Raw genomic sequence first — 16,009 nt, 5'->3', positions numbered from 1 at the left:
CCTGGTTTTCATTGCATGAAAGGGGAAGCTGATATTGAAAATAGGTCCCATTCCCCTTTAATACTTTAGGATATCTTGTATCTCTGAAGACCCTAAACACATTTTAGCAAGTGTGGGTAGATATGTAGCTAGAAGCCAATTTCTGCCCAGCACTGCTGGATAGAAGGTCAGTCAGAGGAGAGTAGCTTTCAGAATGCATTTTGTAGTCCTGGGTGGACAATCAAGATGAAGGGATATGGAAAGGGACAAAAGATATCTTGAAACCACTTCTACCTTCCTCTTGAAGCATCCGCACTTCAAACAGTGGGAGTTTGCTCTTTGGTAGGGAAGGCCTAGCTCTGCAGCTTTCCTACCATGTGAGCACTGAACTGTGAAGACGAGTGAGCTCATGTCCCCACGACTGACTTGCCTTTCCGCATCGCATTTTGGTGTGCTGTCTTCATATCCATACTAAAGGGAGTGAATTGCTGAAGGAGCACTGAACTATTTCAGTTGTACATGTCCTACTTTGAGCCTTGGCCCTCTGCTTTGCCTACCTATATGTGGTTTTCTCATTCCATGTTTTGACAGGTTTCTCAAAGAGTTGTGTCAAATGAGATCCCATAGTTCATATTTCACTCCGCTAGTGTCCTAGCAGATAAAATACATCATTTATCTGTACTGCTCTTTAGTACTAGCTGCCATTATACTTGTCTTTTGTGTGGCTGCATTTCTGTAGATTTGTGAATCAAATAATCACTTGTTTGTAATGCGGCAATGCAGTTAGCAAAGTCTTCTCAACCAGCTTGGATGAGGTCCAGTCTGTAGGCTACACACAGCCTCTGAGCTAGGAATCTGAAGGATCACATAACCAGTGAGTTCTTATCTAAATAAACTTGGCATAGCACCAAAATGCTAAACCAGCAACTAGGACTAGGACTCTAATTTGGATGTTACCTTGAATGTGACCTTTGTCTGGAGTAATTAAAAGATTCAGGAACAATGTATTTGAAATAGTGAAGTGTGATAAGTTAGGACATGCCTAACATGCATGCTAAAATTTATATGTTTATATATATATAAACATATATGTGTATGATTTTTTAAAATTTGAAAAGCTTGTTCTGCAAACAGTCTGGGACAATGTGATGCAGATCAAAGTTTTTTCCCCTCCCATCATTTCTTGGATAGTGATATTAATTTAGCACACCTAGTTCAACTATCCTTGCCAAATATTACTTCACATCATGAACAAATTTGACTTCTTTTGAGTGTCTCTGTCATTGATGACTTTTTGGGCTTGCTTATTTAATCAAGCTCATAATTAATTTTAATCCTGTCTTTCAAAGTGTGACCAATCCTGTGTAGATTTTTATTGTCTTCCAACTTGGTTAACATATTCTCCACACAATTCTCCAAGCCATTACAGAGACTAATGAATAATATCGGACCCAGAATGAGTCTCCCTGGACACATGTAGCAACTTCTCCCAGCTCAAAATTGAGCTCTTAATAATTGCTTTCTCTATTCAGTCTTTTTAGCAAATTATGTGCCTGTTGTTTTAATGGTGTCGCTCTGCATGCATATATCAAATTTTGGAAATAGTCTGTAGACCTGTAACAAATTCCTCACTTAAGTCAAACCTGCACAATTCTTGTATTAAATTATTCTGGCTCATTTTTCAGTGTGCTACCCTACGTCCCTGCTCAAAGACCTTACAATAGAAGTTCCAGTGTACAATATCCTAAGGATCCTCTAAGATCCTTATTGTAGGGTGGCTTTTTGCAAACATTTACAACTTGTGAAAGACCAGGGCTAGTTGTGGTAATGAAAACCTATTGCACAGTTATTACATTACTCATGATGTGTAGTTCATATTTTCAATTTTCTTGATGCCTCACAAATAGTGTCAGGTTTGAGCTCTCCTGTTGCCCTACCTCCACAAAAAAATCCTGTCTTCCCTCTGTTACAAGGCTACCATTCTGCTTTTTAAACTTGGTAGTGTTTTCATTACTTTTCTTTCTTCCCAGAACACCCCATCTCGCTATCATATATGCTGACTGTGTTTTCTGACTGCTCAGGATAACTTTATGTCACTGGGACACAGAAGAGCACTTGCTATGCCTACCTGGGTGTGATGTACAGGTGCACATTCAACCAAACTGAATGACTGAGAGGCTCTAGGCCCCTTCTTGTTTAAATTCTAGTCTTGAGACTAATCTGTTTCTTAAGTAACTGGAATCATTCGACCATTTGTGTTTGTTAATTACCCATATAACAATTTGAGAATGTTTGTGAGTTTGGCCCTGCTCTCACCACACGAATATATTTTTATTTTCTGCTGAACAATAGAAAAGGAGCCATGCTTATAAGCAAGCTCTTCGAGAGGATGAAAACAGAAGATTAGAGGAAATGAGGCAAGAACAACAGAGGAAGGTAATTATACATTAACAGTTTACATATTGTATCATTTTTGCATGCTGTGAAACCAATTAAATACACTGATTACTTGTAGCCTACGCACAGAGCTTCTCTTTAGCAAAAGTGATTCAGTCACTGTTTTCAAATATTGTGAGAGAGATGAGTCAAGCTGTAAAATTTGAACAGGGACAGGACAATTATCTTCTGAGTTCAAGGCTGTTTGCATCTGGAAAATGAGCTCCTTTTCACCTCTGCACTTGAATAATTGTGCAGAGGGTTTTTTGACCATGGCAACTGATTTCATAGTCTGAGGAAACCAGTTTACTCTCTTGCAGGCAGAAGTAGTCTTACTGAGAAATTAAGGATGATCTTTCTGAATTGTCTCTTTCTAGAGAATTGAGGGCCATGGGCCCTGCTTTTTCAAATGGGGATGTGGAAATGCTCAGATTTCCTGTTAGATATAGCATGCCTCTCTGTGCCCTTGCTGACCACCTAACTGAAGAGTTTTGAATTGTCTAAAAAGCAGGCATACCATAAATGCAACTTTGAACTCCATATTCTGTGTATGCATCATGCATTGCCTGAAAGGTGTAGTCCCTCTGGTATAGAGTTGGGTACCAAATCCACATAAAGTCCATCTACCAAAGGTCATGGCACTCTGCAAAGTTACTTGTCTTGGCTCCAGGTTTGACTGTGAAAGTACAGGGAGGGCCACGCTTGAAAATCTAGCAAATCATTTGAAAATATGTGAGCAAGTGCTGAGCCACTTGCTGTGCCTCTGCTGTTACTAACATCCAAATTAATGTTAAGCTGCTTCCACAGTGGGAGAATTTTAGCACAACAAATTCCATACGCTGAGTTTCTTCTACAACTGGAGAAGTCACCCGTTCCCAGTCACTGATACCTTTCTTTATATGTTGGGGATGTGTCCTCATTTCATAGTATTCTAAGTATAATACTGGGGAAAAAAGGTGGGGCAAAAGGGAGTCTCCTCATTGCTATCCCATCAGGTATATGCTTATTCCCAGAACCTATACAGAGGAAAAATTTTCGAAAGACAGCCTGGATGGGTGTAAGGCTGGTTCCTGTTGTAGTCTGTACATGGATCCTTCCAAAGAGAAAATAACTACAGATGTAAATTAGCATGCCCCTAATTCATGGGTTTAGTTTAAGGGACTTGTGTAGAGCTGTAGACTCTTCAGCAATTTCCATGGGTTGCTAAGGAGGTGTTGGCTGCTTCTAAGGCTGCTCTTGTTTACTATGTGGTTCCAAGGTCTCCTTGCCTTTACAGTTGCTGCTACCTATTGTGCAGAGTAATGCACTACTTACAAACCCACTGTAAATAATATGGATTTTAAGGGCTCCAATAATTGTCCCTCAGATATATGTTGGCTCGTTTCTACTTCAAACTAATATTTATTAAAGTAATTGTGAATTCTGTCTTGTGTGTACCTCCTAGCACAGTGTAGCTATAAAATGTGTAGGTATTGTCAGTTCCCTTTTTTTCTTCAGAACAGGTTTTAGTATGTATTGCTTGATTTAGAAATTTTCAGTACACTTTGAACACTGCATCATATACACACAATATATTTCAGAACATTACTCCAAGAGAGGAGCCGGCATATTGGAAAGTCAGATACTGAGTTTTAATTTTCAGCTTGAATAGTTATTTAAAATAGTGAAAATTGAGGTTGGCTTTTTTATTTCTTAATCCTGTTTCTTCTTTTAGGGCTAGACAAATATTGATACACAGCACATTCTCAGTTATTGATTTTCTCCATACATTTATTGCATAGTTTTTACTTAATGTTCCACTTAAATTGATTTAAAAAAAAAACCAGTCATGTGGTTCCATTCAGTTATTGAAGCTTTTATCTAAGCACATCATTTTATTTTACTTTTATTCCTACTGCTGTGCAGTTGCTATGGAAAATATGAAAGATGGGTCTGTTCCTATGCCTTCCCCCTTGCCCTGCAAGCCCAAATCTCCTTTGCAGAAAGATCTGCAACTTCTTGGGTGTGCTGCAGGCAGAAGGAGCTGGACAAACAAGCACCCATAGAGACCAGAGTCATACCAACTGTGTTTTCTTCACAGTTTTGGCTAAAATTGCATGAGCAAGCTCTTCTCTGAAAAGAATTCCCTTTGACACTGACGCCTTAATACTACCTAAGGCTGGTAGTCTGCTGCAATGCTGGGGGTTTGTACTTGTTCCCACCTCACCATTTTCAACAAGTACCTCTTTCCCTCCTCAGCCTGAAGGGAGGAGCCCCAGGGAGCTGGAGGTGACAGACCACATCACACAGCCCAGATCTCATCTCCTGCTTGCACTCTGTAGAGGCAGGAGGCGAAGGAGATGTCTCCTTCTCACTCTGTGGGCATGACAGCTGTGTCTGCTCCTCACCTTGGGTTTCGTCTCCCTCTGACCCACTGGGAAATTTCAAATCTGTGTTTTGGGACAAGGGGAGGCAGACTGGTGTCTGGCATACCCCCGTGAATGTAGGACTGTAAATGTCTGAATCCTGTAACTTCCCACTGTTTAAGGCACAAGTGAAAAATTATCCACATGCTGAACAGAAAAACCAGCTCAGTTTTTAACACAGTGCTGTCACATAAGGAAAATGAGGCTGGGAGAAGTTCTGACTTTAACTGAGGTTAACATCATGTGGAATTAATAGGGTTTCCAGCATAAGTATGTAATTAAAAGTAAGTTAGTTTATCTGTTTACTTGTTTGTTTTTCACTTTTATCATTCCCAGGCTGAATTATTGGAATTTAAACAAAGGCAGGAAGAGGAAACCAGGACAAGAGCACTTAAAAATGAACAGAGGAGGTAAGATGCAAAATAAATGCAGAATGCACTCAAATTGAATTTCCACCTGGAAGGGGTCTCAAAACTGTAGGCACTTATGCTTTAGAAGACTATTGCAATGAGGATCCCTGACCTCAGCTCTGGTTTAGCTTTGCTTTCAAATGAGCCAGTAATATCCATGATTACACTTCTCACTGCATGCAGTATGACCCAGAGTGCCTTACTCACTTTATTTATCCTATCAGCATAGGACACAGCATAGGGTAGGAAATTTTTAATAGTTTTATGGATGACTGCTAATACAGTAGCGTCAGCTGGGACACACTCTATCTGTGTATCTTTATATGAACCTAGATATCTATATATTTTTATTTTTATATCTATATTTTTATTTCTTTTAGAATGGTCTACTTTGTCCATGCTGCATCTTGTGGTTGACTGTCTCTGAGGTTAGCAGGCAGGGCTAAACCTGGGGCTTGGTATTGATTCAGATGGAGCCTGCAGTGCTGCAAGGCTTTCTGAAGCTGCATTTCTTTGTGCCCCAGGCTGTGCCCCACTGCTGTGACCTCTCTGTGCTCCACACTTCTCATCTCCCACTTCTGTCACTTAACTGGCTTTCATTATGCTGAAGCACAGCTTTATTCTCGGCTTTGTGTTCTGCTGGTAAAAAGAAACAATGCTCAGGCTCAAAAGTAAAAACAACATTTGTTTCTTTTTAAAAAAATCATTATGTAAATATTAAAAAAATTGCCTACTTCTGTAGGCAACCATTCTTCAGACTGCTTTCATTTCTTTTTTTTTCTCTAGCAAAGACATTGAAATAATTACCCATAGAAGTTAATGAAGGATTTTTGATTCAGTCCGTCTCATATGCATAGACAGAAATAACCCAGTATTTTCCTTTTTATCTCATTCTTACCAACACCATTGTAAAACATTAAAACAACAGTCATGTCTAAGCATGTGTGTCAGTCCTAAGCAGTAATCCAGGAGAAAAAGACACAGTTTTCCAGAGAATCATGGAATGATTTGTGTTGGAAGGGACCTTAAAGGTCATCGAGCTCCAACCTCCCTGCCATGGGCAGGGACACCTTCCGCTAGACCAGGTTGCTCAAAGCCCCATCCAGCCTGGCCTGGAACACTTCCAGGGATGGGGCATCCACAGCTTCTCTGGGCAACTTGTGCCAGTGCCTCAGCACCCTCATAGTGAAGAATTTCTTCCTAGTATCCAATCTAAATCTACCCCCTTTCAGTCTAAAGCCATTCTCCCTTGCTCTTTGTCACATGCCCTTGTAAAAATCATTCTCCATCTCTCTTGTAGCCCACTTTAGATACTGAAAGGCTGCTGTAGGGTCACCCCACAGGCTTCTCTTCTCCATGCTGAGCAATCCCAATGTGAAAGTATTTAAAACAGATTGAGGAAAACTGTGTATTTGTCCATGCTTTCCAGATTGATAGAGCAGTGCAAGAAAATGCTAGAATTTCACAGCTGGATGGAAGAGAAAGTCGTCAGCTGCATAAATTTTCTCTCTTAGTAACAGGCTTAAGTGTGTTCTTCCATTTTTTATTAGGAAATCGGTTCTTCTAGAAACTTTCCTTGTGCACTGAAAGCTGAAAGATTACCTAAGGTGACTTTTCAAAATATGTAACCTCCCTAAAAAGGTGGGTGGTGGTACACAGGTCATGTTTCTATGGAGAATTTTGGTGCATTATGAACAGCAACCAAGGTGTACCTCTTCATCCTAACAGGCTGATCCCAGGATAAGGATGCATCTGGTGAATTGAAAATTAAGTCCACCTGATCTCATGCCCATGCATGGTTATGCAGCACAGGCTTGAAAAATACAGGAAGATGGGCACTGAACAGATGGGAAGGGAAAGCCGCTCACAGAATGTTAAATTTCAGTAGTTTGTGAACTTCTCAGCTGCCTTCCATCATTATTCATTTTTTATTGTACTTTAAGGGTAAATAATGCTTTCCTGGACCGACTCCAGAACAAAACACAGCCTAATAACATCTACAACCCTGGATATACTGGGCTACCTCAATAATGGCACCTTGGTAAGTTTTTTGGTACAGAATGAAAAACCAACAAGATTGTTTAAATGTTGAATTTTTCTCCAGACACTATTGTGTGTCTGTGTGTGCTTAGCCTGCCTGACAGAACTTACAGCCCTGGCTGGCTGTCCTTAATACCTTTCAAGAAGAAATTCTGTCTAAAATATTAGCTGTTCAAATGGGAGGAGGGAGGAAGAGCTGCTCTTGCAGCAGAACTCAGTGGCCTTGTGTGTGAGGTGCTCACTGCAAGGAGCCATACCCAAGGTACTTCCTTAAGCTGAGAACAAGGACAGTGAAATCATTAGGGATTTTTTAAAGTCTTTAAATTAAAGATGCTTGGATATGCTATAAATATTTTAATATGGTATTGAAGTTGGAGGGAAAAAATCCCATCTCTATGTCTGTAGCTGTCTATCTACCTATATCTTTCCAGGTACAGCTGTTCATTTTTTACTGGCATAAAATTATGACAAAGAAGGCTCAACTACATTTCATTTTAAATCAGTGTTTGTAAGGATTCTTTGAAGAAAAGATATCTTGGGTGTAATCTATTAAGCATCAATTCATTTTTTCAACTGTCCTAATGAGACATTAATGTGACTGTTGTTTAGAATTGCACTTTCACTGTAAAAAAAAAGGAATTATATGTATTCCCCATGGTGTAATTTTCCATTAAGCTGAAATTCTGTTGATGAAGGGCCCTAGTACAGGAATGGAAGAGTTAGGAAGACTGAGAAGCAAAATGATGAGAGTCTAAGAGAATTTAGTGTGTGTGGTAGTGTAGAGAAAGGTGTTTAGTTGATAAAATATAAAAGCTTGAATTGGATTAGTTGGTGAGGATGTATATGTCAGCCACTGAATACCAGGAAGAGTTTGGTTCAAGCATCTCCAAAGTCCAGGAATGGTTAAAAAGCAGATATTCTTGCTACTGGAATTTTCTGTGTACTGGAAGTGGGAAAAGGGTGTTCTCACCACTACGAGCTTTGGGCAAGCCCTGGGCTCAGGAACCCAGGGTGGTTCTTGGTCTTGGTGAGAGGAGGCAGGACATGCCAGCTCAAGCTCCCATCAGGTCTGTGAGCAGACATTGGCAGCTCTATGATCTGAAACATGAAGCACATCAGGCAGTCCAGAAGCTGATGGAAGCCATGTGCAGGCTAGTTAAAGAGTGTGAGTAAGAGAGCACAGTGTATGGCAGGCCTGAGCCACCTCCTGAAGGACAGCATGTCTGCAGATAGCAGAATCAGAGACTGCAGGTGGGGCACAGCCACCTGATACAGGGTGGAAGTGCAAATGGTAAAGTCTGATGGAGGGTGCCTGGTTAACAAAGGCAGCAAGGGCACTTTGTGTCTTTTATCCCCATTTGTGTACTGTTTCCTGATAGACTCCAAGGAACATGTGTGACACAGCCAAGATCCCCAACATCTAACTTGAGCATCTCCATCAGAGCACCTGCCTTCACCCTGGAAACCTTGCCATTGTCTGCAGAGGTGGCAGGGGTTTGCCTTTAGCCAGATGCTCACTCTTTCGCAGGATGAGTTTTGGTACCACCAAATGCATGTGCTCAGACCAGGCACAGTTTTAACAACAGATGACTATGTGAGGGTTTTTTAAATATATAAATCCAAAGAATGCATCCACACAAATGCAATAAAACCCCATGCATGGAAGTGATAAATATCCTACTCTGTTATTTACTTAATGACTCCCAAAGAGCCTGCCTTCTGTTGGGTAATGCTACATCTATTTTTGCTTTATGTTATAACATGAGATTTGAAGACTAAACAGAGAAGGAAAAGATTAAAATATGAAAGAATATGTTATAATGGATAGGAATTAAAAAATGGGTATTGGTAACCAGTACAAGAAAGAAAAATAATCTCTCAAAAGATAGGCTGGAGGCAGCAATCTTAGTGTCTTTGATTATACCAAGATTCTTCTCCTTTCTTTTGGGATCTAAAAAAAAAAAGAGCTGAACTCCAGGCAGGGCTTACAAGTCTTGTAGTCTGCAGACTGGCATTTTACATTACAAGGAAGCTAACTGAAACAGGTCAGACTATGTACTGAGATTAAAAGAAGGTTAAAAAGTTCCCAAAGTAAAGACCTGAAGGTAATTTTGAGCCTATTCCATCTGTGCAGTGGCACCAAAGAGGAAATATTTGTTCTCCTTCCCTCTTGTATTTTTTTTTCTTTTTGAACTCTTTACAGTCACAACAGCTTTACACTTAACAGAAACTGAATGTTGTGCTCTATTGTTGATGTATCTACTCTATTTTTCACTGTTAGTTCTATTAGCTTGGTTTCCTGAAGAAATGAAGTTTGTACGATCACGCTGTCTGCATGTAATAAGGTTTCCCAGCTGCTGGCCAATCTTAGCCAAATTTGAAAGGGATTATAAGTCTCAGAGATAATTAAATTTCTGTGTGTTTTGTGAAAAGCAGTGACTAGCATAGGAGACAGCCTGAAACGGTGCCCACTCTGAGGGGTGGTGCATTCTCTGCATTGTTTGACTGCAGCCCTCTGGCAGATCAGTGTGGGCACAGCTCCAGGGCAGCTGCAGCTCTGCCCTGATTTCCTGGGGGCTAGGGGATTCAGAAAGGGACATGGATATCACAAATTACATGGAGAAAAGGGGTGGAGGCTGAATATATTGTGTATGTCTGGGAAGAGGGCAGGAGAGAAGTTACATTGTCCAATTGTCCCTTAAGCAATAGGAAATGAGTTTTCATTAATTCAAATCCCCTCCAGACATTTTCTGTTTTATTAGGAATATTTATAAGCTGTTATATCAAGAAGGATCTTCATTACTGTAATTTTTCCTGCTTTTTTGATTATTAATGCCAGGGCACTCTCTGGGTGGCTTTGCAGTTTCCTTTTTTAATGGGAAAACAACATAATGAAGTTCCACTTCCATCTGTGAGCTACTGCACCCTTGAGAAAGCCCCGAGTCTTGCTGTATGCTATCAAGAAAGTTTTAATGCCCTCTGCACTGCCTTTGGCATAAGGATAAACCTTTCAAGATAGGATGATAAGAAAATTACCATTTTCCTTTCAATATCCAAGTTTAATCAATGAAATAATATAATGGAATCACAGAATGGTTTGGGTTGGAAGGGACCTTAAAGACCATCTAGTTCTAACCCATCTGCCATGGGCAGGGACACCTTCCACGAGATCAGGTTGCTCAGAGCTCCGGCCAACTTGGCTTCAGCACTTGCAGGGATGGGGCATCTGCAGCTTCTCTGGCAACCTGCTCCAGTGCTTCACCACCCACACAGTAAAGAATTCCTTCCTAATTTAATCATGATTCATCTGGGACTTAGAACTGAGACAGTATTTGTTCACTGTTTTGGCACAAATGATCAGTGAAACACTTTTGTTGTTACAAAAGAATAACTTTAAAACAGTTGCACATTTTGTTGTTCAACGCCTCATGAGATTTGCCCATATCCAAGTACGTAAGGATTTGCAGAGACCAAAAGCTAATGCATGGCAAGCCTGGAACAGAGACCTTGTTAATTTTTTGCAAGAAAATGGGGCACTGTCAAGTACCCTTTTGTTTATTCTGTAAGTGGGGGGAGGTCACATTGTGAACATATGAAATTTATAGGTCTCCTTTAATGAAATACTCATTGTCTTGCTGAAACTCTCTGAGCCATAGCAAACCCAGAATCTAGAAGGCAAGGTGACATATTACATCTTCCTGTCTCATGTCTCCATTATATCCAGCGTGATGCATAAGAATGAGAAATGCTCCCTCGAGTGCTGACTCTGCTCTTTCAGTGGATGCATAATTCTAGATATTTGCTGTGCAAGGCAACTATGCCCTGAATACACAGGTGTAGTGGGACAGGAAACCCCATTCTCTTCCTTTCCCATGTGCAGAACAGGAACTCAATAAGATGCTGGATAAATTTGTTTTGAGGAAATATGATTTACGGATAAAACTGTTTTGAATAAACATGGTTTGTGGGTTTGCCCTTTGTTTAGTTCTTGCAGCATGACCCATGGGAAAGTTTCTTTGGAGTCTCAACCAGCACTTGATTTATGCTGTTTGTGACCAGTTGAAGAAGGAACAAGTCGTGAAGTTTACTGTTGCACAGCAAAAAGAGCCACAGCTCAAAGGCCCCTGAAGTCACAAGGCCAGCATGCATGTCGCAGGTTTTTGTAAACAATCCATCTTTAACATACTTTCAGAAGGATCAAGTTGCACATGCTGCTTTCCCAGAACAAAGAAAAGGCTTTTACTTAACATGGGAATATTGAGAAAATATTTGTCAAGAAGGTTCCAGAATGAAACCCACAGTGGTTACATTTGTTTAAATGAATAATGTGATTTGCTAACTCAGCTTTAACTTGGTTAATCTATGTGCAATCTGAGTTGAAATGGTTACTAATTTGTTTCCTAAAACTGGTTGTTTTCTTGTTTGTTGGGTTTTGTCTTTTTACTGAAAGTAACATGCTTGTCTTTCCTAACAGAAAACATAGAAACTACTTAGCAGAAGTATCAGCATCAATAAAGGGGCCTCAGATGAGTAGGTCCAGGCAGGCTGTAGCTCAGTTTAGTGACTTAGCTCTGGCAAGGCTGTCAAACATCATATGCAGATGTGTTTCCCCTGCCTTGATCTTGAGCTCAATCATTCTTTGCTTGGAGAATCTCATCCTAAATGAGAATAGTGGCAGTCTGGGCAGGAAGAGAAAAACTTCTCACTCTTTCAAATTGTGTGAGGTTAAGGATTGAAGAATCTGAAGATGTTTGAAATACTTCTAGGTTATTTTTTTTTTCTCAGAAGAAGCAAGATGTTTATCTCTTGAGTCAATGCATCCTGCTATTTATTTGGAGTTCAAATCAAAGATGTTTCTTGCTAGGACTGGAATCTTGAAGAAGAGTTTGCTTGTTATTTTAAGTGGAGTTTCAAAACGACTTCAAGTAATCAAGAAAGTGCCACACAACTAGATAACCATAACTCCTTGCATGAATATATGATTGTATTGCACATTGTACATTGTACTGTACTAATGCATTTTTTATTTTTAGGCAGGAGTCAAACTGCTTGGAATAAAGGAGGAGCAAGGTAAGAATAATGGATTTGTTCTTTTCAGGACCAATGTCAGTATTAATTTAGTTTTGAATTTGACATTTCATCATGACAACTTATGTAGTTTAATTTTGAAACAGTAGGAGAAGGGATCTTAAAATGAATGCATTCCAACTCTGTTTGGGGGCCATGCAATGGCAAATACCTAATCTGAAACATGATTTTCGTAAAGAATCACGGAACATGTGTTGCAGGTAAGAAGAGCTGATGATGGCATTGAAGGCATCTTCTGGGAGTGCCTTGATATTTAGGTTAAAACTTCACTACAGCCACATTCTCTGCATCATAGACTGTGCCTAGATAAAGCTGAACAGCTGAGGAATGTGGCTGGGAGTGCAGGAGGTGACTTTGTAAACTTTCAGTGTTCTTAAGTGGAAGGGATACTGTCGTGGGCTGTGTTCTTCCAAGTATTTTTCATGAACAAAAAGGGAGACTATGCATATCAGTAGAGGCTGTCAGTAAAACACCACTGCAGAATCAGAGAAATCAGGTTCTCTGTTTTAAAATGTCCTTTTCTTAAGGCTCACTGCATCTGTGTTCCTTTCTGAAAGGGGTTCCCTACTCCAATTCTCAATTCTGGTACAAGTATGTCTGCAGAGCCTTTATTTCTGGGGTTGAAAACTTTTGAAGCAAGTTCAGGAGCTGACAAAGATTATTTGTTCCTTAGGAGATGCATTTGACATAACTCTTTTTTTTTTTTTTTTTGAGATCTGACATTTTATGAAAAGGAGTTTAAAATAATCGAACTTTTAAAAGCCCCTTGCTGCCAACCCTTCTCCCACAAATCTAGATACATGAGACTTTCTTCATAATTTGCTATTCCAACACTTATGTTAATATTTTTTACAGCAGGGCTGTATTCTGAAGACAGTATCTAAATAATATTGTTCGCTTCCCATGAGTTGTCTTTTCAGTTTTATGAGAAGTAAAATCTTTATTAAAAATTTACTCAAATTCACTAAAGAGATGACTATGTGTAGATAAAGGCAATTCCCTGGAGGGGCAGAAATGGCTATTTTTTGCAGTTCACAGTTCTACTAGGTTTATAAGCTGTGGACAGCTGAAAGACTCCAACACATTGGATCCTTTGTTATTGGTATTATACAATACCAATAATGCATTTACATATGAGCTGAACTAGAAATATGGATGGGTGTATTCGTAAGCCTTGTTTTTCTGTTGTTCTGAAAACACATTTCAGCCTGCTACATGAATATATTGCTCAAAGAGTTATTAATATGGCTGCAGATAATTAGGACATTTTGTGAATTAAATTTACAAAAAGATAGAAATCCCTTCACGAAGGCTTTACATAATTAAAAGCTAAAACCTGTTGGAAGAAAGGGAAGACTTTATTTTCCAATTTACTTAATCCCTGAGAATTTGACTTTGAATTTTGTTTTTGTTGTAAAAGATAAATTTTAATTCTGTTTTCTCCCTCTTGTTACAGCGTATTGCAGAAATATTCACTTTTATCTGGCCTAGGCCAAACGACCTCATAAAAGCTCCAAGAAACTGATCTTTATTGTGATTCTTTTCTTACCCTGACTTCAGCTGCACACCCTCTTCATGAGCAATCTGCAGAGACTGGTTTACAGCTGTCATTATTCATGCATACATATTTGAAACAGCTGATTATGAAAGTCCTATTTAATTTTTAATAAGGATATGTGTAATTTTTTTTTCATAAATTGTTTTGCCTCGTGGAGAATGCAATTATCCCAGTCTTCATGATCTCTGGAAAAGAAGACATAAGTGACTGCAGAAACTGCAGTAATATCTGTGTTTACTTGCTGAACTTTACCCAGAAAAAAAACCATTTCAGAGACAATCTAAAAAAGCCAGTAGAGAGAGTATTTTTGGGAAGAGAAGGAGAAATGTTGCTGGGGTTTTTGTTTGTTTCTTTGTTTTCTGTTTGTTTTTGTGGAAGTTTTTGTGGAAATTATTTTACTCTTGTACTCAATAGCAGACACTCAAGAAGAAAAATGTGCATTGTAGACAGTATCTTTTAAATAAGTTCTTAGAAAAATACATAACATGAAAGTAAGAAATAAAGCTTGAAATAAAACTGAAATGTATCTGATCTCTTCATATCTTTTGTGATACGATGTAGTGTCTTTTCTCTTTGTCTGTTTTACCATGGTAACTTCTGTTACAGGAGTGAGGAGCACTACTCCAACATTAGCTTTAGTTTCCTGCTTTTCTTTGTCCCTCTAGTCCAGTGGAATTTAATTTGTGTCTCCCTGTCTCTGAGACAGATGACAACCTTTTCATGCTTTCTAAAAGTCACCGTATGTGACCAAGGTACTTCTATTGTAAAAGAAGGGTTCACGGTGCATATTACATAAACCACACAGAGAAGAAAAAGTATCTGTGGCATTTGCAAGTATGTCTTAGGCCGAGTTAAAAGTCTCCAGAGCAATTTTGTTCAGCATGCAGGCATACCATGATATTCTTCCATCACCCTTGCAATATAGAAATTTCATAATGAGTCACCTGAAGGCTTTTTTGAACCACGGATGTTGCGATGTTTGCTGTCCCTTGTGGGACACTCTGTAGCTGTCTTTGGCTCAAACAATTACTCAAATCTCTCACACTGCTAGCTAGCTGATGTTCATAGGGAATGCTGGAGGTTTGGCAATATTTTCTGGTTTAGCCTTTTTTTAGGTAAAAATGCCTGGGAAGATTCCTTGGGAAAACGTTTCCATACCTACACAGTGGTATTGTACAGCAAGTGGTATTTAACTGTGTCATTGGACTTCTTCTTTGGAAATTAAATTTACCCCTCCCCCCAGGAAATCCCTCACCTGGCCTTCTTTGGTAGATATTAGGGCTGGGGCTAAACATCTGCAGAGTGAGCAATATAAACATGCATATACGTATATTTCAAAGGAAATGTCTTTGCTGTAGTCAGACCCTGGTATTGTACTCTGATGGGACTCATAATTGCAGATGGTCTTTGAAGCAGTGAAACCGAAGGCTGAGGGGGAGGGGAAGTCACCATTGTCCCCAACAAGCTGAAATTCAGTCTGTGTTGCTATGTTTCTGTATCCAATGAAAAAGAACTTTTTATTAACCTGCTGCTTTCACATTCAGGAACAGTGATGGCAGGTCACCTTGAATAACCTCTTCCATTAAGCTTTTCTGCTTTCTTTTCGCTGTCTTCAAAGTGCTTCCCCTTATCCAGCATTTCAATCTCTTTTTTGAAATGCTATCTACAAACTATTTCAGACATTAACTATTCCAGCCCTTTTAATGGAGAAATATCAGAATTTTTCCTCCCCTATCTTTCTGAACAGAACAAACAAATCTATGTTAACAGTGGCCCAGGAAGTGTCTTTGACAGCCATGCCCTGCAATGGAGATGATAAGAAGTTACATCCATCCACAAATTGATGTTAGCAGGATGTCTGGAAAAAGCAGTTCTTACCCTGTTGGAAAGCTTCCAGTATCTCAGAATCACCCCCTCCATACGCACGTACCCTGCCCAAAGTGTAAGTTTGAGAGCAAAGGGATGTTATGGCATATCTTTAAGGGCACTATAATGAAATAAACTGGTGGTAGACTGGGAAAACAGATTCAGGTTTGTCAAGGGTTAGGAATTGATAGCTGGGCATCTTTTCTGTCTACTTGTTAGAGTAAACA

General features: G+C 39.5%; 1 protein-coding gene across 1 annotated transcript in view; it reads left to right on the top strand.

The window, feature by feature from the left end:
• The window catches only part of EPSTI1 (epithelial stromal interaction 1), a gene marked incomplete at its 5' end in the record, with an annotated part of 49,909 nt that extends 35,494 nt beyond the window's left edge, over positions 1-14,415 (top strand). The window contains 5 exons of the mRNA XM_084225564.1: positions 2,332-2,415; positions 5,157-5,230; positions 7,174-7,271; positions 12,304-12,340; positions 13,815-14,415. Coding sequence (XP_084081690.1) covers positions 2,332-2,415; positions 5,157-5,230; positions 7,174-7,261 — 246 coding nt within the window. The 3' untranslated portion in view covers positions 7,262-7,271; positions 12,304-12,340; positions 13,815-14,415. The remainder of the gene's footprint in view (positions 1-2,331; positions 2,416-5,156; positions 5,231-7,173; positions 7,272-12,303; positions 12,341-13,814) is intronic.
• Positions 14,416-16,009: the final 1,594 nt, after the last annotated feature.

The sequence above is a fragment of the Fringilla coelebs genome (assembly GCF_963513975.1).
Source record: "Fringilla coelebs genome assembly, chromosome: 2".
NCBI classification, from domain to species: Eukaryota; Metazoa; Chordata; class Aves; order Passeriformes; family Fringillidae; genus Fringilla; species Fringilla coelebs.
Note: the sequence above shows the minus strand (reverse complement) of the source record. Positions and strands in the feature narration are given on the sequence as shown.